The sequence below is a fragment of the Morone saxatilis genome, unplaced genomic scaffold, assembly GCF_004916995.1.
Source record: "Morone saxatilis isolate NCDOM2014 unplaced genomic scaffold, NCSU_SB_2.0 Contig23, whole genome shotgun sequence".
Taxonomy (NCBI): Eukaryota; Metazoa; Chordata; class Actinopteri; family Moronidae; genus Morone; species Morone saxatilis.
Genome location: NW_023339796.1, coordinates 11,006,735 through 11,034,182, shown reverse-complemented (window position 1 = coordinate 11,034,182; position 27,448 = coordinate 11,006,735). Strand labels below are relative to the sequence as shown.

Sequence of the window (27,448 nt, the reverse complement as noted above, 5' to 3'; positions counted from 1 at the left end):
TGTGTGTGTGTGTGTGCACATTGTAATGCATGGGATCATTTTGTTTTGGCTATAGCATTTCAGGGAACTTTCCATAGGATAAGGACAGACTGCAGCTGACATACAAAACAACAAGAGCCAGATAAAGCAACTGATCCAAGATTAATTGGAAAGGCAATGACAATTATTTGACAACAACAAGTCAAATGAGAGGCCCTCTCTTTTTAGTCAGTTCTAATTTTGTGCCTGTAAACAAACAAGTTAAAAATAGAAGCTCTCAACGCGGTCAAGTAAAAACCTTCTATGAAAGCAAAAAAGGGTTTGTTGTAATCCTGTGGATTAATGGATTTGACAAGGGCATGTGCCTAGTGTAAGTAATAGAGGCCAGATTACATGTAGATAAGGCTGTGGCAGGGTGATCTGCAGGGGCTCAAGGGCTCAACCTTCTCACCAAACAAAGATACTGTATGTGTCAGCCAAACTGATGTGTTCAAGAAAGAGCAATATCATACCTTTTTGCAAATGTGCTTTAATACCGATTAACATGACTTAAGCTTGTACCTATACTATTTTGATTAAAAGACACTTTCTGATAGTGTCACATTTGAAAGCAACTAGATTAACTGCAGCGGTCAAATTCACAGCAAAAGTTGAGCGGATTTTCAGCACTGAAATCACTGTGAAAGAGTGAAATATTGACAGATGGGAGAGCTGAAATCTTTTCCACATGCGAACCAAGAGAGATTTGGACAAGTACAACTCAGCAGCCCCTTCATTCAGTTCATTCACACAAGCAAAGTGGAGGCGAGGTTTAGCCCCTGGTAAATCTGGCCTAGATTAAAAAGGTCTGTCAACTCTTCCTCAAATGAAGCACTGGATAATCATATTAAGCATCATATGGGCTTCCAGTATTCACTGTGACATCATGCTAAGCTGGTACAATAGTGGCATGTGCCAACAGCCTGTGGCCAAAGCAGTGCACATACACAAGTAAAAGTTTGGACAAAGTGTACACACAGAGAAAATTAGCAGTTTTTTATGCCAAGAGTGACTGTAATTGAGGGATGTGTTCAAGGAAGGGAAACAGACTCACCGTGGCAAGCTCATCAAACTTTCCAAACAGCTCATTTAGCAGTTTAACCAGTTCCTGGGCTGTGCACTGGGAGGCCAGGCTGGTAAAACCGACTATATCTGCAAACAGGATGCTGCAAAAGAGAGAGAATAAGAAACGCTTGAGTCAATGCAGGTTATTTGTCGCATGTTATACTGTATATAAGAAACAACATTATTAGGTGCCTGATCAGATTACCTCTTAGGAATCTGTTTAAAATGACATTACGGAAGCCTGAACTAAAATAAATGTGAACATTCTCTTTGGATCATGTGTTTACAGCAAACTAATAAAACATTCAAATTAATGACTTGCAGCAGCAGAAAAAAAATGTAAATTAAAGAGAGAGAGAGAAAGAGAAAGCCTGCTCTGTTCTCTAACTGACTGGCAGCGCAGTCAAGCAGAGCGACTCAAAATAGAAGCGAGAGCATTCTCATGGGGATCAAGGTGGAGACTTGTCCTGTTAGGAGCTGGTGAGGAGCTGTTCTAGGATATAATGCAACCATCAAGACGCTGTCACCGTCTCCAAGTGAACTTGTATTCCCTTTTGACAGTTGGTCTTAAAGTGCTTGAGGTTTAAAGTTAAACTGAAATTCAATTAATAAGAAATCATCATATATATCTTTGTTTTTTGTTTTGACTTGTCTTGTGCACTGATGTGGTCAGAAATAAGTAACGTGTAGTGGAAGCTAGTAGAAGCTAGTTAACCTAGCTTGCTACCTTCCACTTTCCTAATGAAATACAAATTTAATAGCACAATAGGTTAGATGTCTTAAATCACTAACAGTACATAACCAGCACTGTGTAGCCTAGAAAAGGGTAAAATGTATTGTATCAGCATTCAGAGACTCCAGATCAACACTGGTCCTTAAGTGTTGATCACTGCCATGGGACATGCCTCCCCCAACAAGGTAAGTCACTGTTTCCACAAATACATCCAAAAATGTTTTGTTTTTTTATGGAAAAGTTTGCACAATTTGCCCGACATATCAATCTGACCCAGAAGCAACCTCCGAGTGGCCCACCGTATGTAAATCTGATGTATGACAAAATACATGTATGGAAGTAGCCAGGGAGTTAGGCATCTCGCTTAATTCTTATCTCTGTGGAGAGTTGCACATGCGTAGTACCGATTGGGCAGGATGTAGCAACAACACCAATGATATCTTTCACACATCTCTCATGCAAGTTCTGACCACACTTAGTAGCTTATCAAACCATCACAAATAGGGAGATGTTCTGCTAAAGATATGTCTCTGTCAACCCTGAAACAGAAAATTGACACTGAAAACCATCAGTTACTACTTGCCAAACCCTACATGGTCTGGCAAGTATTATTTCACCCCTATCTCCAATGTGTTTAAACCAATATGTTTATTTTGCAATGCGTGCATTGTGGTAGTTAAAGAATGTAATATTCAGAGGCACTACATTGAGAAACACCAAACTTTATGACAAAAGCTTTAAAAAAAAGGTTTTGAATAGGCAGCTGAAAATGCCCATCCCATCTACATTTTCTAGTTTTTAAATTATGGCCCAACTGAATTTGTAACTGAATAGCCCTGTAGGATCTACACTTTCTTCTGAGCTGTTTGCTGATGATCTTATTCGTCATGTTTCTTTAAAAGTGGACAACAGGCCCTGGGGGAAAAAAATAATACTTGTGCTGAAATCTATGGTGTCTTGATATGGTCCTCTTGCCCCTGAGAGATGACTCATTATCAATCTGCATCAGAGCAGACCAAGAACTTTTCCTGTGAAGGATTTGCCCTGAGTGCTGGGTGGCGATGGAGGGTGTGAAGGGGATTAGTCATCAAACTGACTGTCCTGAACAACTTGCATGTCTGCGGCTCTCGTACTGACGGCAGACTGCTGCCTGCATGTGGGCTGGAGTTTTCACAATGTGACAGAGTGCTGGATCTTTAAGGGGGAGCTGCTAAATGTAATTTTGTTGTCTCACAGATGTCACCGTAATGAGGGGCAATGGATTCAATTTGTGTGAATGTTTTAATTGGCAACCATCTGTGGCTAACAAATATTTGTTAAGTTAAATACTGTATTACTGAACTGATGTTATGATGTATTTCATACCAGTGGACAAAACAATACACCTTGTGGGCGGATGTGTCTCAGGAGGTAGAGCGGGTTGTCCACTAATAAGAAAGTTGGCGGTTCAATCCCCGGCTCCAAATTGCTCCTGATGCTGTGCCACTGGTGTGGGATTGTGAAGGAGTATTAATTTCTGTTTCTGAAGAGCAGTTAGCACCTTGCATGCCATTAATGTGTGAATGGGTGAATGTGACATGTAGCCTAAAGCAATTTGAGTGGTCGAAAGACTAGAAAGCTACAGTCCATTTACCTAATATCGTATAATGTCTTATGTTATATCTTTAATGTATGCAGTCAATCACCCAACAACAGAGCAAAGAGCTGGATGAAAAACAAATTGATTCTAAGTGATCAACAAACACTACATATGCCCATTATTTAATCCCTACAACTAACACAACACATTCTGTATCATGCCTGATCCAGACTCCAAGCCAAACAATTTCTTGTAAATTGAATAAGCCATCTTGAAAGATTAACTACTGAAATGAATGACAGAAATGTAAACTCAGACAAGCTGATTGTAAAATGAATCACCGTTTCACAGTCCCACCTGTAGTAATCATTCAAAAGCCAGTTGGAAATATGGATGCGGTTTAAATTGGACATATATATACAATATAATAATGATAGGTGTGAGGACAGCTGTCAGTGCACTGTTTAAAGATTTATATGATTTACTACTACTACCAACCATCTTCTCACAAGAAAGTATCTTTACATAGACTGCTGGCTATGAAGATTAGAGGACTAAGTTTGATTGTGACAAACGATTCAAATTATTTCTGAGCTCTGTTTTTTAAAATTAGCACCACGGCATAACAACGTCTGCCCGGAGCAGCTTATATTGCATCTACCTCTGATGTGATGCTATTAAACAGGCAAGATAGTTGCCTTCCACGCATATTTTAGGATGATCCCTTAGCATGTTTGCTAACAGACTCCTGCAAAGTGACATGTATAAGTTCATGTTTACTACACAAATGTAGAACCAGCAGACTGTAATTCTCATGATGACAGCATGCCTTAAATTCAAGTGCTCTTTTGTAAGATAGCATTGTATAAATAGTCTCTCCACATTCTGTAAGACTTTCACGCCCATACTGGACTCGAAGCTAATAAATGTTGTATGTAACACAAGTGAAAGATGCACAATTGTGGCACCAACTACAAGCAAAATTTCACCGGGGCAAACAAAGGTTTTTGGATTTTTCTGCAAAGAAGCTGAAAGAAAGTATGATTGAGGCTCCTACATGTGGCTGTGCATGAAGCAGCTATGACGTGCTGCAGAGAGCACCCCACTGAGTGCATGGTCCCAGTGCCACATAACCTCATGTGAACTTCAACACAGTCAGTTATATTTGGCCTCATTTAAACCACATGCACACCATTGTCTCCGCTTTCACGTGAGGCATGCATGGAGCACGAGGTCTGTGTTCCATTCAAAGTTCAGGTCAGGAATCGCAACATTGTACTGTTAAAGATGGAGATGAAGGGTTGCTGGAAATATGCAACAGAAGAGCTCTTTAAATCAGAGTGATCAGCAGAAAACTTACAGAACTATTTAGTCCCTGATTTGCAATGATAAAGAAATCGACTGTTACGTCAGTATGGTGGCATATTCTCTAAACTGTGTACAGCACTAGTGTAAAGGTTTGCGACCAGCATGTAATATAGGCCAGAAGATGCTGCTAAATTAAAAAAAAGCCACAAATGTTTGTGTTAGTAACTGCATATTCAGCTAATAAAAACATTTTTGATTAAGTACCTTACCAACATGAACAGCCTGTTCTGCTTAGCACATCATAAAGGTACACAAATCCAGGAATACACATTAAAACACATAAGTTTATTTGCTAATTAGTAACTGTATCCATGTGTGCTAGGGCAGGCAGATACAATAAATCATCAAGACAAATATGAGTGTGGTGTGTGTGCTGAGCATGCAGTTTTGTTTTAAGGATTTTTTGGGCTTATTTTGCCTTTATTTGATAGTGACAGCTGGAAACTGACAGGAAAGGAACTGGTTGTGTACTCAACCAGGAGAGATACTGAGCACCCCCCAAGCATGCTTAATGCCACAAATGTATGGGGTTTATTTTGAAATACACCGCATTACTTTTAATATTATATCTGCAAAACATGATTTTTTTCAACACCCATGTGCAAAAGCGCTAAATTGTACTTTATGTAGAAGACTGCCAATGAAATCTGACATAAAATTAGCATTTGCGTAAAGAACAGGTTACACTGAGGAGTGTTACATCCGTGTTATTATGAGCTGGACCACTGAAATGCACAGGGATCGCAGACTGTGAACTTCTGTATCTGATTTTGAATGTCCTCCGGAAAAATCTTCAAAACAAACACTGCGGCACTCTAGGCAACAGCTACAAGTTACTCAAGCTGCAGCCGTTGCCTACCACCAAACCTACTGTACCATATTCACTTCTCAAGGTCAAATCCTCATCCCCAATGCAAGAAAACTCAAAAGCAGCCAAGGCACTACATTTCAAATGATTAAGTCATGTAATACAAACATGATTTTTCCCTGGGTAACTAGAACTTGTCTAATATCTAATATTGTCTAATTCAAGCTCCCTCACATCCTCATCCATTATTTCCTCTCCAATGGTACATATTCAAGGAAAGTTATTCCCCCATTTATGCTAATCTCCTATTTCCCTATGTGGGAGGCATTACTGTAGCTATTTTGGCTGATGTGATTTCAATTTAATCACATAGTGGAAGACGCAAGCCAACTCAAGGGTTAACTTTGAACGAGCCCCTCTGGAGCTACAGTATGTGGGCAGTGTAAGTGCTGATGTCGGGCCAATAAAGGCTACCACAGAAGAGTGTGCAAGGTGCTAACAGTACATTTTAGAAAGATGAGCTGTAACTTTCTTTGCGATAACGTGAATGAGCATCTACAAACCTTATAAAATCTCCTGTCAGTGACCCAAGTAGGTAATTGTGGAAACAACATGGAAGGGATCTCATTCGTTTTTCTAATAATTGGAATGAAACATTATAAATAGGCATGCTGGAAATGCTTGTGAATTAAAAAACAACGAGCTGTGAAGACGCATGTTGAATTAAAGGGGGTGCTAAATTATAAAGTAATGACGAATTAGAAAGCGCTTTCATTAAAAGAGCGATGTGATATTAAACAATGCATGCTCATAATTTCTCACTGTTTTCACATTATAATCATGTAAATAATAAAAATGCTATTTATTAGAGGTGACTTGATGAATTAAGGAACAATTTTGAATGAATTACTGTTGGTTAAAAATGATCCTTTCCTTATAGCAATCACTGTTGTTTTTAATTAAAAGCATTTTTAAGGATTTATATTTTTATTAAATGTATCTAACTTGAATGTAACTGTTACTTTACAACCCCTAAAACAATCAAGGTTTATGTCAGTATCGGGCAATAATATCCCACATTTCTTGTTAAATAAACTTTTTTACTTTGGAGTCCTTTTTTTTTTTTTTTGTGAGTGATTACTACAATATCCCCCTGGCTGGATTTTAATCAGATCAAACACTACTCACAGTCTTAGAACATAATAAAGAAAACTGAGTACATTGTGCCGCACACTGTTTACTTTCTAATTACGGTCCACCCAAATCACATAAATCATGTCTGCATCCAGTCTAGATCACTCTCAAAGGGTGGCGCTATCTGAAGGAGTTCGAGGCACAAAAGCAATCAGCAGAGCTCCACTGAGATGTGTCCATATTTAACCACCGTGCGCACATAGGCACACACACACGTACAGCGTTATGCAACAAGAATTTAGTCTCCATTGCATTTAATCCCCTGTAGCAACTTAATCCTGGGGCTAAGCAAACTCTCCTCCTCAAGCCTCCCTGCTGCTCTGAAAACACAGAGGGAAGGAGGAAGATGAGAAGATAAGAACGAGAAACAAGGAAACGTTGGAGCATGATAAAGGAGATTTAATAATACAGTAAAAGATGCAGATTAAAGTAGGTGATGAAGTGGAGATTTAAGAAAAGAAAATCGGAAATTGCAGAGAATGGAGGAGTGAATGTCTGCGTTTTCGTACATACTGTTTACATTTTAACGCCGAGGGGTTAAAGGGTCAGTCACAGCCAACTACAGATGCAGGATTGTAACTAAGTACATTAACTCAAGGACAATTTGGAGGTACTGGTACTTCACCTGTGTATTTCCTTTTGATGCAACTTTATACTCCACTACATTACAGGGGCAAATATTGTACTTTTTACTCTGCTACATTCATCTTTACAGATTAAGATTTTACATACAAAAATATAATCAGTTTAGAAAATCAGATTTGTTGCTTGAGGTAAATCTACCCGACATTAAAATGCTGCATATTAAGTAATTTTATTTTTGATACATATTGCTGATGATACTGTTTTTATAATATTATAAATGCTGTATTTTCACTTGCATTGGAGTATTTTTATGTGCATTGGTATATTGCTACTTTTCTTATGTAAAGTATCTGAATACAGATTGTAAAGCAGCCCAATGACGACATTAAGACATTAAAACTGGAACATTTTTGGTTTGTTCGCTGGAAGGAGGGAGGGCGAGGTAAAGAAAGTGCTGGGAGGGATGAAAGGAGGGCATAAAGGTGGAAATTTACTGAACTGCATGGTTTTCCAACCACTGCTTCTATAAGCCCAAATTGTGTCAGCTTTGTTTTGATTCAGTATGTTAGCTAATGTCTTCTGAAAAAGCAGTTAACTTCTCAAAGAGAGACACTGGAGGAGAGAGGAATAAATAATATCAATTAACTACCTTTTACAGCTAAAAATACTGCCGTACCCACTTTGAGATAATTTGTATGCCGTAGCCATTAACCCGTAGCAAAAAGTAATGATCTTAAGACAGAACGCATTGCTATTAAACTGTTGGGAGCTTGGCAACTGTGCAGGACATTGCATAAGTGCCAGAGGAATCTCTTCCTCACTAAGCATTGCTTAATGTGCCTTTCTATTTTCCCAGTAGGATCCCTAACTCCTAAAGCCTTGTTTCTCCTGGGGGCTATTGAGATATTATGGCCCACAATTTGGCATATGCACCACTGGCATATTAGCCTTAGCGCAGCAAAAATATTGCCTGGATTTGGGTCAGTTCCTTGTTGGTCATATAGCATTTCTCTATCATTGCTCCAAAATTTGCCACCCATGTTAAACAAATGAAAAGTGCAACCTAATGTCTTTGGACTTCAGTGTTTTCAGGACTGATAATAAACAAGTGAGTCACGGGCCAACCCTTGATATTCAACATGAAGAATTAAATATTTCAGTTTTTGCCGCCTGGGGCCGTGTTAATGTTTTAGGACACTGTTGGGTCAGATCACACTACATTGTGTAGCCCTCAGTGTTCTTTCCAAAGGACATGTTTGGTCAAGTTACTCAGTTCCCTTTTTAGCATGCACCGTAATGCATTGAGACAGCGTTTATGCCACTATTTCAGCTAGAAATTCTCCCATGAGGAGAAAATAGCATCTCCAAATACCACTGTTAAAAGCAGTATTAGTTTAGTTAATTCGCAGTTAAGAGGGGTTTAAATATCACTGCAATTGGTCTGTAGTTGTGTTGAGTCAATGTGAGGATCCTACCTGACATTGTCATGGCGCTGGATGTAGATTTTGTGAAAGATCCTTTCAGGGGGCTTCAGGAAATCCTCTTTCATCTCCATAGCTACGTTCCTGGGCAACAGACTCATTAGCAGGCGCTCCTGTGTGTGTGTGTGTGAAAGAGAAGGAGAAAAGATAAAGTAAGTTTAAATATACATTTATACAGTCAAACACAGCAAAGTTATCATAGGACAAAGTGTTAGTAGCGCATAAGAAATGTGCTAGACATAAAGGCATGAAATCTATCAGAAATGAATAATGTGTCGAAATGACTCACAGCACAAGAGAGAGAAAGAGAGAGAGAGAGAAAGAGAGTTGGGGTAAAAATAACAAAGAAAACATAGACACACAATTTTACCAATAGTTTCAGATGTGTACAGGTGCCTGTACCTGTTTCTCGTTCTCATCCTCCATACGGAGCCTCTCTTCAATACAGTTGCGAGCCTGCAGGAAGGCCTTCCTCTGGGCTCGTTCTGTCAGGATGCGCACAAACAGCCCTGACAGGTTGACACTGGTGAACAGCACTGTGTTGGCAACCAACTGCAAACAGAAAGGAAAAAAAAACATGAAACACACTGTTTTCATTTTTTTTAGCAGTCATTAAAGACACACACAGTGTTAGGAAATCATTAGGAGATGCTGCGAATGTCCTGACTGTTTCTGTGCTTGTATTCATTCTTATGTATTTTCTGTGTGTTACTTTATATGCACATGTGCTTAAGAACGATGAATGAAATGTTAATTTGTATTTTTATTTATGTACATAAATAATCAAATCTTAAATATGTCATTTGATTAATATTCTGTTTATACATCTGTATTTGTGCACAGTACATTCTTATTTGTATGTATACAGTAATACAGTCTATACTCACGTACATATGTGACAGTGTACCCCTTAGTGTCTTTAAATATTGTGTATTTTTTTAGATTTTTTTTAGAGTTAGATATGTATATTTATTCATTAATGTATATATAATAAATTCCACAAATATTATATTTTAAACTTTTTTATTTTAAATTTAGTTTTTTGTTTTGTGATTCACTGTTTTATTGTTTTTCTTTGTTTTCCTATCTATCTCCTATCCTATTGTGTATGCGTCTGTCGATCTGAGTAGCAAGCTACAATTGCCTTTACAGCATTTACTTTTTATTATTTTATTTTATTTTTTATTATTAACTGTTACATTTGGAAAATATGCCCTATATGGCTACGTATAACTATTCTAATCACAGATTTTACTTTCACCACTTTGATTCCCCCATGTACTTATGGTGTAAAAAGATACTAAATGAAGAGCAACAAACATCCTCCTACATGAGAGATGGGTGAGAGGGTGGTGGGGTCTAATATTTCTCTATTTTGGGGTCTGTGACATTAAAACGTTTGAGAATCTGTGCTCAGGTTCATCCATCACAGCAGATGCACAGCAGCATGACTGCTTCAACCTTGCGCAGGACACAAAGAAAAGAGCATTTTTTTCTACTTGGCTGAGGTCGGCTGGCTATGACTTTGTACACAAACCAAACAAGGTCCTGTATTCACCCATAGAGTGTATATTAGCAAACTGTCACCCCAGGCAGTAATTATATATTTCTAAGAATAAAGGGCTTCATTCTCCTCATATCTTAGGCCATTTATCAAAGTGTTTTGTACAGCAATAAAAAATATAGTGTCATTTAAGGGCATTTATGTTGCAGTGAGCTTCAAAACTATACTGTCAAAGCTTCATACAATATACACACAACTTCTCAAATTTAACAAACTTCTTTCGCCACAGACAGGCATGTTTCCTAGTCCAATGAATAATGGATTGCCTTGAAAAGACTGTTTTTGGCAGCAGCAGTCTGTCTTTGTGCTTGGCAGCACTGCTGGCAAGCATTAACATGTTCAAATGATTCTCAAGTTACTTTACAGCCTTGAGTTAGTAAATGTGGACATCTGAGTTGAGTGGTGTAAAGCAGTCACTCCCCTGCTTATCTGTGGTGATAACCCCAATTTCCTTTCAGATTGCAATAATTGATGCTTAAAGCATTGCACTCTTACCCATACACGATCAGTAAGATAATGCTCCCTGTAATTGTAGTACAGTGAGGAAATGACCACCTATACATTAACTTTTATTATGTAAAATAATTATTTTAAAGGTCCAGTGGGTAACATCTTCTGGCAGAAACAGAATATAATATTTATAGGTTTGTTTTCATTAGTGTAATCACCTGAAAGTAAGAATTATTGCATTTTCATTACCTTAGAATAAAACATTTTTATCTACAGAGGGAGGAGTCTGTCATGTTGAACTGCCATGTTTCTACAGTAGCCGATAATGTACAAACAAAACACTGGCTCTTAATAGAAACTTTTACATTTTCTGTGGGTTTTGTGGCCACTGTAGTTTCTCCTAACTGCTTGGAAGGCTGAGCCATATTCAAATTGTTGCAATCTGCAACTTAAATCCTACTTACTAGTCCTTTAAAAGTGTATTGAGATGGTGAATGTATACCTGTAGCACTGTATTGTTCAATACCATTTGAAAATGGGGATTTCATTTAATATGCATGCTATGACTGTTGTACTTAATGTTAATTGGCAGCAAAGTAAAAGGCCTGGTTACATTGTTTATAGCAGTCATTATAATTATATAGTGCATTGGATAGGGATCTAATATAATATTCTTTCACTGTTGGTTGTAAACTAATGCTATATAACTCTTTGACGTATCAATAAAATGTAGCACTAAAAAGGACAGTCTACAGTCTTCACAGACGGCATTCCAATAGGGAATTAGATATAACCTATTAATCAAGTTATATTCTCCAACATTTGCTTCACTAATAAGATATTTCAGGTAGACCGAGCCGTGAAAGCGCACAGTACTGTCGGCTGAGTGCCTGGGACCTAGGTGGGTGGTTGGTGCAAGCCTGGGCTGTGCGGGGTCATGCCACACAGCTCATCTCTAAGCTTAATGGATTAGCTATCTCTGGTAGTCCGGCTAACACTGTCCTTCACATGGATATGCAGGTATCTCATAGCCTACATACAGGAAAACAATCTCCTCGGCAAATACGCTGTCATCATCCGAGGGCGTGATGAACTGATCACGTCTCAATTTCGTTTCCAAGAAATGCACAATCTTCATGTCATAGGCTGCACAGAGGCAGAAATGTTCTATTACCCCTGGAGGGTTTGACTGATGTGACATATCTTCCTTCCTCACACCTGATGACAGTCAGAAATATGAGTGTGTGCGTGTGTGTGTGTTTCATTTTGACAGAAAGGTCCAAAGATATAAATGTACAGAAAGTGGTGTACCAATTTCTATTTCAGCTCAGGAAATGGCATGCATGACTTTGCCCTCTTTTTTTTTATAACCGAAGCATATAGTGTGGTGAAAGTGGTGTGTGATTGTGTGTGTGTGTGTGTGTGTGTGTGTGTGTGTGCGTGTGTGTTTGAGTGTTGCCCCTCTGTTTGCCCTACTTCTGGTGCTAGCAGGATGTCACTCTGGTTCTTTATTCCCAGCCAGGTCCTTTAGGACTGAATGATGTCCCCAGGGCAACAGCCACGAGCATATACAGACTGCTTTGCTCTTTCATTTCTTTTTCTCTTTTGTTTGTTTTTATTTTTAGGGGCCTGCAAGAATGCATCACCACCAGCTACTGCCAATACAGTATAGTCCACAACAACCCTCAGTAAATACTGTAGAATTACTTACAGGTGTTTAAGGAGTGTCAGAACTACATGCCATCAGAAGTTAAGGTCAAACTCCTCATCTACCATTTTTCTTTATAGTTGACATGAGCTATAGTATTTTTGTAACCAAAACAGGCCCTGACAGAATTACACTTTTGTCAGATTTGATCAAAGCCCGGGCAAATCCCATCAAGTCTAACCCCAGGGAACTGTCCTTGGTGCTGAACTGAACTCTAAATAGTGTGCTCCACTGCATGGGCCTATATCATTTCTTAAAATACTGTATGTGTCTGTAGATGGAGCCAAAATAAAGACGATTACAGACCTTTTCATTCAAAAAACAACAACGCATCAACGCACAGACCCCCTAAAGGCACCACAATTAACGTGTAGATCCATACGTACCGTTCTCCACAGTTTCTGCGTTTTCACTGTGACAGAAGTGGCAGTCACAATCAGATGCGAGATGGAGACCATTATTCCCAGCACAACGGCCAACAGTGTCCGCACCGGCAGGAGCGCATAGGCGACGAAGGTGACCAGGATGAGCTGCCACATGCCTTGCTCCGGGGACGTCGGGGGCTCCATCCCCATCGCGCCCAGCGAGAAGGGACAGCAGAGGAAAGAGAAAGTGAAGCCAAAGAGCAGCGTCAGGTTGACAATCTGTTGGAGCTGAGTCACTTGCAGGTACTTGACATTAGTTACGATGAACAGGGAGACGAAGATGACACAGTGGACCGGATGGGACCCCTTGGAGATGGTGAGGCTGGGGCCGGACAGCAACTCCACCACGGCCAGCGTCGAGGACATGAAGATGAGCACGGCCAGGGCTTTGAGAGTGGACGTCTGCTCCAGCTTCAGGTTGTAGTTCTGGAACAGGGACTCGAGCTCCTTGCAGTCGAACTCGTCCTCGCACGCGATGGTGGTCAGGGGGACGCCCGGTGGACAGTGACTTCTCTTCCGCCTGGTTTTGACTTTCTGAAACGGTATTTCCTCCATGTCAGTGCCATTCATAAACTGAATACCTGCTCACAGCTGAGGTCAAACGGAACACCGGATCCCACGCCGACACGGACCGGAGCCAACGGTTTAACAAATAAAAAGAGAGGGAGAGAGAAAGGCAGAGAGAGAGAGAGGGGGAGAGAGAGAGAGAGACGCGCACAGACAGGCAGAGCGTCCCAGATAGGCTAGACTGGCCGGTGGCCACAAGACGCACTCCACACTATCCACAGGTTGAATTGTGTTGTTCGGACAGATCAGCTGCCACAGAAACCTTCATGCTCCGGCTGTATCCGCGTACGATCTTCAAAATACACCTCTCAGATGTTTTCGTTTGAGCACCACATGAAGAGCAGCGCACACGACGTCTAGTTCAGACGGGAAAAGCTTTTTTTTTGCGGGGCTCAGATAGGATCACGCCTGCGCATTATGAGGTGAAGATAAGACAGGTCTCAGCTACTCAACGCACAGTCAAGACGATTTGACTGGTGCGACTGCAGAGCTCCCTTCAGCAGTCTCACAGAGCAATGCCTGCATCATCCACAATGTCCTTTTCGGTTCCACCTACACATGACATGTTTCCATCATTAAAGCCTGCGCAATTAAATTTTCTGCATATATTGATTCATTTATGCTCTACCCCTTTTCCTGTCTCCTTCACATGCATTAACGCAGAAGAGGAGGGGGGAATAAGCAGAACTAATAGATGCACTGTATGTCAATGTTTTCAGACCATGATTCATGAAATTCTCACTAGAGATCCTCCTAAGCTGGCAGCAGCACTGCATTTTGCTTGGCACGGACATGGGACATCATGCTTGCATACCATTCATCATATGATTTCTGTGTTGCCAGTGAGGCAGCCACCCTCGCCACCAGCACCCTCTTGGCATTCAAGGGGTGGTGTCTCATTCATTACCAGGGGAAGATTAGTCATCCGTCACAGGCTGCCGTTGCCATCACCCGTCAGTGCCAGTGAGGGTGTAAGAAAGTGACAGATGGATGCCAAAGTCCAGCACTCGACCATGCTACCAGGACACTAACATGCCTTCTGTTCCCCTCCCATAGCTCCCTCTCTCTCTCAGCTGTTAGTATTTCTAGCTTTCACTGATGTAACTCAGCTATTGAATGAGTGTATACAGTGTGACAGGTAAACAAAGAGAGAGAGAAATGGATGGGGTGCGGGAGTGGAAATAGAAACAGAGAAGTAAAGTATTTGGCAGCTGACCAAAAGACAAGACGAGAAAAGAAGCGGTGTTCTATAAAAGAGAAGCAAAGCATCAAACCCAGTGTTTTGAGATGAGATATGAGACATTTGAACATGCTGTATGCCAATCTGGAACAGGTTCTCTGAGTACAAAAAGCTCAAGTGAGTTGATGCTGTATTAAAGCTGAAACGATTAGTTGATCAGTTGATTAGCAGAGTGACAGGAAGTTGATCTGCATCAATTTGACAATCAATCGATCAATCAATCAATCGTTTGAAGTCAATTATCAAGCAAAGACAGCAAATATTCTCTGGTTCCATCTTCTCAAATGTGAGCATATACTGACTTTCTCTATCTCACTGTAAACTATACCTTTCTTTGGACATTTAAGGTGTCATCTTGGGCTTTGGGAAATTGTTACGGACATTAGACCAAACAAACAATCCAAAAACAATCTAATAATCCTAGCTGATATCAACTCTTAAATCTTAAACAGTCTTGCAAAATCCTCGCTGTCACACTAAATGACTTGTCAGGCTACAGCTCTATTGTTGTGTCCATAACAGTGGCCCTTTCCTTCCCCTCTTTCCTGCCTGCCAGTCTCACTCCTCTGTGTTATCTATCCCTGCTCCTCTGAGAGAAAGATGTGGGACGCAGGATGTAGGACACATTGCTTTTAGCCTGATATTCTGTCTTATCTACAAGGATTTTACTCTTGTCACTTTCCCCTGGACTTTATTAGGTGACACACAAACACTCCTGTGTTACTGCAGTTTGCCTATCAGTGACAAGGATACTGTAACAAGCCTGAGCCTGTCATAAAGGTGATATGCAAATTTAACAGAACCGTGTTGCCATTCATAGTCCGTTGACCAGAGTGTAATTAATCTGGCATTGATCTTCTGTCATCACCCTGATCAATATTTCAATATTCCTTGTGTAGTAGCTCCTAAATTAATCTCAATAATAAGCGCTGCTGTTTTGCAATTTTGCAAGACATCGCACATTCCTTTTTATGCAAATGTCAAACATGCATTTCGAACAAGATGAAAATCTGACATCCAAATTGCCATTTGTGTATCTGCACATGCAGGTCTGTACTTTTTTTTGGGGTGTGACTGCAGTCGATTGACAGCTTGTTTCTCTGCATCTGTGTGGAGGCGTGTAGTATTTCCAGGAGGACCTCTTGGCCTGTTTGTGGCCAGGAACATTTGGGGATGAGAGCAGACGGGCGTCGTACGGTATAAAAGTGTTATTCCCTCCGCTTCTGATGGCTTCAGGTGTAAGTGCACGGTCACACTCTGCTAGCCCTCATCTTCTGAGAACAAAGCGAGGTCTTAGGGGAGTTCACACCACAAAGCTGCACTCCAAGGGCATCGGACAAGGAGACAGCAGCCTGCTCCCTGCTGCGTGCCTCGCTACAAAAAAAACATCTTCCACTTCCTACTCCTATGTCTGTCTTTCTATTTCTGTCCTTTGCTCTTTCATCAAACAAAAAAGCAACCCTCTCAGACTGAGAGACATGAAACAGCTGAGCATCTGAAATGATGTAAAACAGCTGATTATGTATCTGACATATTTACATAGCTAAAATCGTTATTTGAATAACAGCTTGATGACTCAACAGCTTGAGCTCTCTGGAGCAATTAAAATCTTCTCCGCCACATGTCAGTTGTGTAGCCTCTTTCCAAAAGCTGATCTATAGCACATAAGAGATCTTAGCAAATGTTTCATGTTGGGCCTGTAGGTCATGTCTCAAATGCGGCTTCTCTTGTCAATTGAGCAGGAAGAAATGTATCTTCACCTCTTCAAAAATTGCTTCAAAAAGATTTACACAGCCTTTAATTCTGCAACCAGCAGGATGTTTGTGTGTGTGGAAACGGATAACTCACACAACACTGGTTAGGTCCAGGAGGGGGGGACACAATAGGATAAAAAGCAGAGCATATGAAAAAGCCTGTTCAGAACTGCTGCCTCCATCTAAATAGCGCTTTACACTCGCTGTCATCAAGTGATCATCTGTAATGATAGCCCAGCAGCCGGCAAGTCCCACCAGTGTCCAGATGTGGTTGAAGCATTGCTGGTCTTATAATCACAGACACATTGGCTCAACACCAGCAAATGAAACAGCCAAGCCAGACCCAAGAGGGACTGGAAATGCATGTTGTGAATTAGCTAGTGTCAGCCTTAATTAAAATGTGCTAAGAAAAAAACACCTTTTCTCACAATCATCAGTCAGGTGTGCTGCTCCTGCTTTCCTCAGAGAAACGGCTATATCTGGGAAATCGTATGAAAACTACACAAGAGTGTGAGAGTATAAGGTGGTGCATATTGGTGTGCATGGTATTTTGTTACATTACTTTTACAACATGGTGATAAATCGGTTGCTTTTCCTCTACTTATGAAATAGAATAGAAAGTATAAATCAAATATGGCCACAAGTCAGCTATTTTTCACATAAACTTAAAAGAAATGAGCCCAAATAAAGCCTTGAGCAGGAACCTGCAGAACTCCATTTGTCAAGGCTGAAAACATAATACACACATAATTACCAAATCAAAACTGGACTCGGGGAAAAAAATCCACAAGCTTATCCTTCATTCTGCACTGGGTATGATTTGTCCCCTCTCCAAAACATGTCTACGGTCACAACAGATAAATGTTACTCCAGATGATTCAAATAATTCATCTGTTGATGCACTTGTCAGTTCAGTGACAACAAGGTCATCGAACAGGTTCTGACTGTATTTTAAAACGCTCACAGAACAAAATCCCCCAAAAATTAAGCTGTTTGTCATGGAAGTATCGCTTAAGACTGTTGAGAGAGAGATTATCTATCAGACATTCTCAGGTAGAAAGATGATGGCACAAAACTTTAACAGCCAATTACTGCTGTTTTGCTTTTAGTATCCTCTTTTGAAAGAACAACTGTGTCTATAATAGCTGGAGGTGCATTATTAACAACACATTGTTTTATCTCCTCCCAGTGGACTAAGAAATTATTTTGGGCATCAAAGGATAATATATGGAATGTGCAAAAAACATGGTTTAACAGATACATTACATTATCCAGCCTTTGATCTTAGATGTCTTTTCTTCCTAAAAAAATAGCATATTTTTCAATAATATATGTGAGAGGATAAATGATAGAGGTATTTGAAAAGGCAAATCATGTGTGAATTATAACTAAATATTGAAGGTAGCCTCTGTAAAAGTCAATATTTTGTATAAAAGTTTCCATGAGAGGCTATGGTTGAACCTTGATAAGGCGTTACTTAGGAAGAGTTGATAACCACTGACTTAGAGTAAAGTGACACTGACAAATTTTTATATATCTTGACCGTAAAATGCTAATCGAACATGGGTTGCGAGGGAAAGGTTGTCAGAAATAACACATAAACCATTTCCATCAAATGTAATCCTGATGCATCACCTTCCTTTCCCCAAACATTCTACATGATGTTATCCCGTTTTCTCGCATGACAGCTTGCTGATTGCAACCTTTTGTTTATCAACCTACACATCTCCGTCTCCTCCATTACAGACAACACCACCCTTCTAATCTTCCACTCACATCAGCATTGCTAATAAGCCCGACAGCTAGAGTATACTGTTTATGGACACATTTATTTCACTTGCTGACAACAGAAAAACTGTGTAAAGAAAGTGACATTCTCGTTCTTCATGTACGTTTTAAGGTGTAGATTACTGTTTGGCTGCTTCCTGTGCAACAGCTCAATCTTGTGATGCAGATAGATCGGGGCTATGCTATTTTAAAAGATTGTACTGTAGACCTGAATTCAAAGGAGAAAACGAGTGCAGGGTAGAAACCCCAACAACACTTAACACTGAAAAATGAAGAAGCAAGGTCAGAAGCTTGTTTATAATGACAAGAAGTAACAACTGTGCCTGTTTCGCATTTGTGTCTGTGTGCAAGCTTATAATGGATCAATAGCCATCAGGTGCATGAGATTCAAGTGCAGCACCCTCCCATTGTGAAATCCTCTTAAAGCTTCTGATAGTTCAAGTAATCTGGGAGAGGCAATGTGTGAGTGTGTATCGGTGTGCATGTGTGTTTGTGTTTGCGTGTTTGCGTCCAGTCCATGTGCCTTGTCCCCTCCCACAAGGGCTGTCTTCCAAAGTATCACGTGCCACGCTGAATTTGAAGTGTTCACTGTACAGCACATGATGTAGGTGAGAGAGACAGACAGACAGGGACAGAAAGAAAGAGATACAGACAGAGAGAGGTGACTAGGCACTGAAATCTGCTCTACTAGAACATTAACTCTTACAGTGGAGGAAAGGAGAATAATAAACACTATCAAATCAAGATTCAAACTTAAAGGAAATTATGATTTATTACAATGTGGGCCTTATTTTTATAGTTTGGGCCATCATTTCTATCTGTTCTGATGACACTGTACTCCCCAAAATAGTTGCTGAGATTTGGAAACATACTGATACAGCTACAGTGAAATCCAGTGGAGCAAGAAACACAAGCAGTCAGACAGCCAGCACTCCAGATTATCTAAACTACTTAATTTGGAGGTAAAATCAAAAGTGAGAAGATGTTGGTAACAATCCCTCGTTATACAGGAAAACTGTGTGTGTAGTATACATTAAAGTAATAATAATAATATTTTTTTTTACCATTCACCTTTGCTTTTTCTTCCAAATAATTTTGGCTAACTTAAGGGGGATTGTTAAAGCCCCTGCACTCTGATTGCTCGTGTTTCTGGCTTTTTTAGCAATGTTGCCATATTCCCAAATCTCAGCAATTTTCTTGGTGAGCGGTGATGTTATTATTACCAATAGGAATGACGGTCAAGACTACAGAAATATGACACAGGTTGTATGAAACCAGAATTTCTCTATAAAACTGCTCTAATCAATATTTATGGTATTAATAATGGATCAAATGTGGTGGTTTTTTTCAGTGAGAAAACTCCTATATAGCTCTGTATGCTACCTAACCAGCACCAAACGGCTGACAATGGATTAACATTCATCAAGAAACCAGAGACAAAACTTCAAATGAATGCTAATCTTCGCTACATGTCTGCTGGATGTGTAAATAGATAACTGTTTGCTAACATTTTAGAATTTGCTTTGTATTATTCTCTTGCATTGCAAATTTCTACATCTGTAAATCTGCCTCCAAGTGACATTTGGAGACCACCCTGTGCCAAATGTTTGACTCTACTGGAATATCCTTTCAGTAGGACAAAGATGAAACCGTTTGTCCTTGACACTAACATTCAATAACAATTATTTAATGTTGGAAAAATGTAAATTTAGATTACTAAAAATAAATTGGCCGTGAAGCTCTTTGAAAGAATCCCTAATCCTCTTTGCCAGCTGGTTGCAACATGACTATATAGAAATTATTGTATTGCTTTGGAAATAGTATAGCAAAGCCTATTTCAAGTTAAAGCGAAGAGAAATGAGAAAGAGAGAAAGCAAGAGAGAGAGAGAGAGATAGAGAGAGAGAGAGATAGTGGCAGAAATGAGAACCAGAAAAACCCAGACAGATGGAGATGCCCATCCCGCTGGTTAGCACACACCTATACAATGAATATTGAGCAGGTCAGATGAGGTCAGTTAAAGAGGACTGATCTAAGAAACAGGGAGAAAAAAAAACAGAGCAGGCTGATTGGAGGAATAACGGATGAGACTCAACAACACTTGGAAAGGCCTGGTGTTGAATAGGAACTGGATATTGAATTTCAAAGCCACAAACAAGATTCAGCAGGCAGGGAGGGGAGAGCTTCCTCTTATGTGTGCCCTGTGCTGCTGTTCTCATAGGAGCCAAATACTTCTCTGGGCGAGGCGGGGCCGGTGATCAATAACCGGGAAAAAGTGGCCGCTGGCCTTGATACTAATTAGTGCAGGGTTAGAGCAGATTAGCTTGCACCTGAGCCCCTATCTTAGCATTTCTCCAACAACAGCTCCCTCTCAGTCAGGCTACCTAGAAGCACCAGCATCAGCATAATTCAGGGATATGTTGTGGGTGAGGGAAAGGCGCCTCAGTCAGGGCATGAAATCTTTTCCTCACATCCTGTTTATTGTTCATCTCATTGTGGGAATATCAAGATTTCATCATCCAAAAATAAAGCAGCAAAAATGACATTGCAAGGTGGGGACAGTTGGGTCTTTCAAGGAAGGGTGTGGGGACGGTGATTAGTGTTATTTCTACTTTCAAATGATGGTGGTTGTCATGGCAACGGAGGGATTAACTGTAAACCATTGTTATCACAGTCAGGTCTGTTAAAACACACAGAGTTCAGGGAAAGGTTAGGAAGAGCAGACCACGGGGAGATTAGTATGGGTTCCCAGCACTCTGTGTGTGTGTGTGCGTGTCTGTGTGTGTGCGTGTGCTGTGACTGTGCATGCGTTTATATGCATGTGAGACAAGCCCCAGTCCCTACTCCAGTGTTGTGAATTGACAGTTGCTATAAATAGAAAATACCTAGGCCTTCATAAGCCTCTGCATTCTGTTCTCCTATTAACCATGCAGCCAAATTACATATTGTTTGTGTTTATTTTAAAATGCAGTTTATTTTGGAAGAACATCAATCGATCGAAGCGCCCCTGACGCATCTTTATGGTTTGATAAGCAACTTGATAAACCAACTATCAATAAAACAGACACTGTACACATGACTTGCTGCTATACTTAACCCTGCTAACAATGTTTAACTATTTTAATGATTTAAATGCCCTACACTTAAATGGATTAAATAGAAATTAAAAATGTACAATTTGTAAGGGGGATTGTTTTTGCTGAGAACGATTAGAATTTACATTATAGTTATACATAACATGTTCATGCAACTAACATTAACAAACTTTTTCTCTGAAACATTTCACCCACCTAAGTACTTTAGTAAGGTGTGGCCTTTCATTGTGACCCTATTGCAGGTGATATTAAGAAATCTGGTTTGAGCAAATTCACTTTTTGAGTAAAATAAACCATTTGGATCATTTGATCTTACAAAAATGTAGTTCACTATTCATGTACTGCATGACATGACACAGTCATTCATATATGTTAGGAAGAATAACAGTCCTAGGAATGATACCTATGGAACACCACGTGTGCCATTAAATCTGTATCTTCAGACTTAAAATTAAGTTTTTCTTCACTTGCTCATGGTGAGAATTGTTAGGTGTTATAAATAACTTTATAGGGAGTACGACAGTTATGATTTTGTGCCAAATAAATTTAATTGAATTACTTATTATGATTTACACCAACAAACTATAAGCTATCACGCCCAACAGTCTCCAATTTATCCCATAACATTTAATGATCGACTAATGCAAATAAACAAATTTAAAATATGGGTAATATAAGATGTAATGACAGAGCAACTATTTTCTTTAAAAATCTGGCTACAATGCCACTGATCCTTTTAGCTTTGTACGCAAGGTGTTATCCTTTAAAATGTAGCAATTTCTTTTAGACTTGCTCAGGTCATTACTTTCACACTTTCAAATAGTTATGTAACATCTGAACGAGACTCCTGTTTCAAAACACAGATACTGTACTCCTGAAATGGCAGAATGAGCCATGCCATGCCTAATGGACGTCGACAAGCTCTGTGTAACTGTAAAGCTACAGTATGTGTATCTGTGTAATGTTCACGGCTCCTCACCCAGCCTGACCTGGTTTGGTCTGACACTTCTGCCGGTCTGCATACAGACAGAAAAATCACACCAGCACACACATACAGCAGGAACACACAGACAGACACATCCTTCCCCCTGGTGCAAGAACATGTATACATACACACACAGACACATTCTTCCCCCTGGTGCAAATACACACACACACATATATGAACACTCATCCAGCTGGCCATCATACGCCACTCTCAGCTCTCACTCTCAGAGACTCCAGCAAATAAGTCACGGAGTCAATCACACACACAGACACTCGCATTTAAACCACACACAGATGCCATCTCCCGGTAAATCTACCTCCTCAATCAAGAGACAAAGGGATATTTGTTGAGCTGCCACCAATAATGATGAGTCTATTAACCCGAAAAAGCTTTTGGGTCAGACAATAACCTTTCCACTTCTACTATTTCATCCCTCCCTACTACATTCATGAATGATGTGCACGACTTGGGAGCAGACTTGTCAGCTCTCTAGCAGCCTTGTTCACATCAGCTCCAGAAATGACTGTGTCAGACGGCTGAGATTTCTCTTAAGTGCCTCTCCATGTACTTTTTCTTCTGATGACAAATGGGACTTGGCCTATCCTCTCCTTGAAGGGAAGCGGTGGTAATAGAGGGGGAAATGAGGAAATCCAATCATGGCAATGATGATGATGATATACATTAACAGGTTGAGATACTTTATGGCAGACGGAATGATTTGATTTGGATGCTAATTGTTGAGCAAAGAAAGCAAGTGGTGAGGCGCCACAGTGGATACAGAATAATACTTGAGAGGAAATAGTGCCGGGAATCCTTTTTCACCAATGTCACAACTGTGTGTTTCTGGTGCCTAAACTACAGTGGGCATAAAATGAACCAACCCTGAGTGACTCCCCTGAGATAGATGGATTACATACCTCTGTGTGTGTTTTTGTGTGTGCGTGTGCCTGTAGTATTCTCCCTACCTCTCACACACATACACTCCCTAGCTCTCTTGAGATAATTCCTTTATGACTATCATTACATTATCATAACACTGTCTAATGAACATACCCTTCCACAGCTAATTTGAATGACTCCTAGCCCTCTGTCTTTCTCATTTCCACTGAATGACTTAACTATGTTAGTCCAGTCAGCCAATGAAGACAAAGACTTTTAGAGCTTTTTGCCTCTAGGATGCACTAGGTCAGTGTTTCCATACTTGGGGGCTTGGACCCCCATGTGCAAGATAAATCTGAGGGGTCGCAAGATGATTAAGAGGACAAGAAACAACACATAAAAAAACACATTTTGTCCTGTAATCGTTGCCTTTTTCCTTGTCAGTTATTGTTTCTTTCGGACTCTAAGAAATATTCTAATACAGTGTTTTCCAAACTTTTTACATTGTGTAGCACCTCCACTATTATGACTATTATTCAAGTACAGACGCATAGGCCGGCTCTGTTCAGCTTCATACAGTTCACAGAGGAGACAAGTTTGTTCCTATTAAGAAGATATTTATTGTCGACTGTTGCAAAATCCTGAACAGAACTGGTTGAAGAACCAAAGCTAATTTGTGGAAAAGGAGTACTCCTGGTTCACACTTCCCAGTAGTTACTGTTTGGAGCCACGACTTCAGTGTTTTTGAACCATTCATTTCACATCTGCATACTATCTTGCCATCACACCGGCTGATACTGAAACTAAATGTTTTGTGAAATGCAAAACCTATTCTAAATTACATTTCAACGAATTTGTAGTATTTTGATAATTTTATATGAGTTTAAATTAATTGATTTCATCTTTTAAAAGATATTTCAGATTTCCCCTTGTACCACTAGAAGCAAGTCTTTTTTGATTACACACATCACAGCTAGTATGTAACTGGTGACCAGTGGTTTAAGCAGTAACGAGGCAAAAGGGTTAGGAAACACTACACTAGGCCACAATCTAAAAAGAAGCATGAATAAAACCCGACCCATGATGGGTGTTTTTGTACTCAAGCATCATTTAAAATGACAAATTTAGACCACAAAAAACAATTAATACCACAAAATACTATTTAACCAGATCTCCTCTGTAAGAGATCAGCTGGGACAACAGATGCCACCTTGCATCATAAACTGCTCTCCACTTCAAACCGTCATTTTCAGCAGCTTTATGATCAAGGCTGATAATGTTTCCTGAGCTCAGTTCACTGATGGCCCTTAGGGTACTTAAGTCTGCGTTTCCTCTCACTCATGCATACTAAGAGAAGCATCACTGTAAACACAAGGTTGTTTTCTGTGCCCTTTTCAGAGAGGAGTTATATTTTACTGTATAATCTACAGCTGGGATAGAAAGCTACATGCTGGCATCTACTGTTCAGTTTGGGCAAACACAGTACAGTGCTTCCTCTCATGAAAAGCCTGGATGGCTTTTTCAAAGCAGACAATAACACACAAAACAGCAAATGTACATTTAGTGTTTTATTTATTATGATCCGTTTAATTGCATTGGCAGTTTTAATAGAATACATCATAACAAATCAATGTTCATGGGCAAACAAGTTGTTTTAAAAAAAAGGATAATCATGTTCCATATATGATTTCATATTTAGACAATTTTCATCTACAGTGGTTAAATATATATATATGTATGTATTGAAAACACATTGCAATTTGTAAAAATGTATCATGAATAATCCATGACATATAACTATACTTATGTCATAACAAACACATAAGAGTGAAATAACGCTGATTCAGGCTAGGATGGAAAAGATTTCCCCTCTCTCTACCCTCTCTGTCCTTGGTCAAAAGCAAACTCTGTACACTTTGCTAAATCTCTGTAACATTGGTTGATTTGCACTTGAGGTTTAAAGCGAGCATTTGGTCAAGGTTGTGTAAACAGTTTTGAAAGGCACAAGATTATGTTACGCTCTGTACATCTGTTCATCCGGTGGAAAGAGAAAAAAGGAATACTCTCCACTGGCACCAGAAGTAGTATGTTCTGGTCTACAGCATGATTTTAGAGCACAGTATATCTAAAATATGACAATCCCTCACCAGTATTTATTATGCAAGAAATATAAAGAATAAAAATACCCTCTGATATCTGAGAATATATTTTCCTATGCAAATAACTACATACATAGTGCATTTGCTTTCTCATACCAAACATAGTTCCTGCCTAACTCTAAGCAAACAATATGTAAAACATACAATATCCCATTTCCAGTTTAGTGAGCTATATATTCAAGTATTAAGAGATTTGTCTTAAAAAGCTACATTCTGTACATCTTTCCTTCTACCAAGCTTTTACAGCTAAAGTGATTTAAAGGCAAACCTTTGGAATAAAAAAAAGCTACAACTCCCCCTGCCCAGCCTTGGATAGTCTGTAGAAAAAGCCACTGGTTGCTGTCTGTAAAGCCATTTCTGTGACTCTTAAATAACCTCTGACTCATGTCGCGCCAAAGCTGGAGGCAGCGTAGTTCCACATGGACCCTGGAAATGGTGCCTGTGCCACATCACACACACAGAAAAACACATGGAAGTCAGAATTTTAGGATAACAGGTGAAAGGTCATTTATTGAGTTGAAAGTGCCTTGGAGTGAGCAACTGTTTAAAGGTAACAAATATTGGGAAAGAGGCCTGAATGTTGCCTATTCAGCCAGCGGGTGGCACTAAATAGCAATATCCACGTGCATCATTACCCACTGGTTTGGTTTGACCTTTAACTCCTATTATTTTTAAGTTAACTTGTATACAATATGGAACCAGATAGGTGGTATAGTTTCATCTTTTACAACATGCACTCGGGTTTGTTGACTGACTTACGTGAAGTACTCCGTTTTTGGTGTTGTTTGTGTATTGAATTCCGCCACTGGAATGCCCCTGGACGCAATCTGAGGGCCAAACATGGCTGCTGGGTAAACGATTGAAGATGTGCCCACCTATAGGTTAACAACAGAGAGCAATGACACCACCATCAGCTTGAAATCTACTGTACAGCACTGTATTTCAGGTCCAGTCCTTGAGCGAGTCGAACAAATATTTGTTTTACATAATAACATTACACAAGGGGAGAATATGACGTGAACAAATGTAAACATGAGGATAACGCACCACCAGACAGAGATCACAGATTTCCATCTCTTTTTCCACCTTGGTCAGGATGTGAGAGTCCAGAGTTTCTCCGAAAAACACCACGTTGGGCCTCAGCAGACCGCGGCAGTCGCTTTCATCACACCTTGATACAGCGGCACCAAACAGTCCTCAAACGATTAATTGTGTCATTCTGCATTCATCACAGAATAATTGGCCATAACACAAAAGCCCAAATCCACACAGACATAGTTTCACAGATTGTGTGCCCAAAGGTGACATTCTAACAAACATTCTTGGTGGTTAAGACCCATAAAAAAAGAAGAAGCTGTAGTTTTCTGTCCTACATAACTGAATGATGACATACAAATTAAGGGTCAGACATAATGAAACTCCTATTGTTCTGTATGCTTCAACAGTATAACCCATGTTCTTTGTATGCTGTGTTGCTGTTCACAATGTGTGCATTTGAAGTAAAACTCAATTTGTCAGCCAACACTTGCTAGCCTGAGGTCTAAGAGGAAAGTGAAGATTTCCAAAGCACATTTTTCAAACATAATTATATTTTCAAGCCCTGACTTCACTATAAGTAACATGGGAGTTAAGAGAGAGAGTTGAGCTGCAAAGAGAAATGCACTGCTGGCACAGCGGTTATTATTTATTATAATTATTTCATTTGCGCTCACACTGATCTACAAGAGCAGCAGCTTGTAGCTACATCAGTGCAAGGTGCATTCTGAGAGTGAAAGAGAGTCAGTGGGCCTGGCTGTAGTTATATCAGTTTAACTCAAACTAAGAAAAATAATCGATTGATGTATGTATATTGTTAATGCAATGGTCATTAAATGAATTCTATACATACATATATACACACATACATATATCTATATATATATATATATCTATATCTATATATATATATATCTATCTATCTATATATATATCTATCTATCTATCTCTATCTAATATATATCTA

The 27,448-nt window shown here is 39.7% G+C and overlaps 2 protein-coding genes across 3 annotated transcripts in view; both read right to left on the bottom strand.

The window, feature by feature from the left end:
• The window catches only part of LOC118334249 (adenylate cyclase type 1-like), a 35,654-nt gene extending 21,753 nt beyond the window's left edge, over positions 1-13,901 (bottom strand). The window contains exons 1-4 of the mRNA XM_035670095.1: positions 12,940-13,901; positions 9,234-9,383; positions 8,826-8,944; positions 1,073-1,184 (exon numbers count right to left, since the gene is read on the bottom strand). Of these exons, the coding sequence (XP_035525988.1) occupies positions 1,073-1,184; positions 8,826-8,944; positions 9,234-9,383; positions 12,940-13,548 (990 nt within the window). The 5' untranslated portion in view covers positions 13,549-13,901. The remainder of the gene's footprint in view (positions 1-1,072; positions 1,185-8,825; positions 8,945-9,233; positions 9,384-12,939) is intronic.
• A 10,947-nt stretch (positions 13,902-24,848) lies between these two features.
• The window catches only part of LOC118335101 (NAD-dependent protein deacylase sirtuin-5, mitochondrial-like), an 8,408-nt gene continuing 5,808 nt past the window's right edge, over positions 24,849-27,448 (bottom strand). For both annotated transcript variants that reach the window (XM_035671300.1, XM_035671299.1), the window contains exons 7-9: positions 26,494-26,617; positions 26,206-26,321; positions 24,849-25,885 (exon numbers count right to left, since the gene is read on the bottom strand). In XM_035671300.1, the coding sequence (XP_035527193.1) occupies positions 25,813-25,885; positions 26,206-26,321; positions 26,494-26,617 (313 nt within the window). In that variant the 3' untranslated portion in view covers positions 24,849-25,812. The remainder of the gene's footprint in view (positions 25,886-26,205; positions 26,322-26,493; positions 26,618-27,448) is intronic.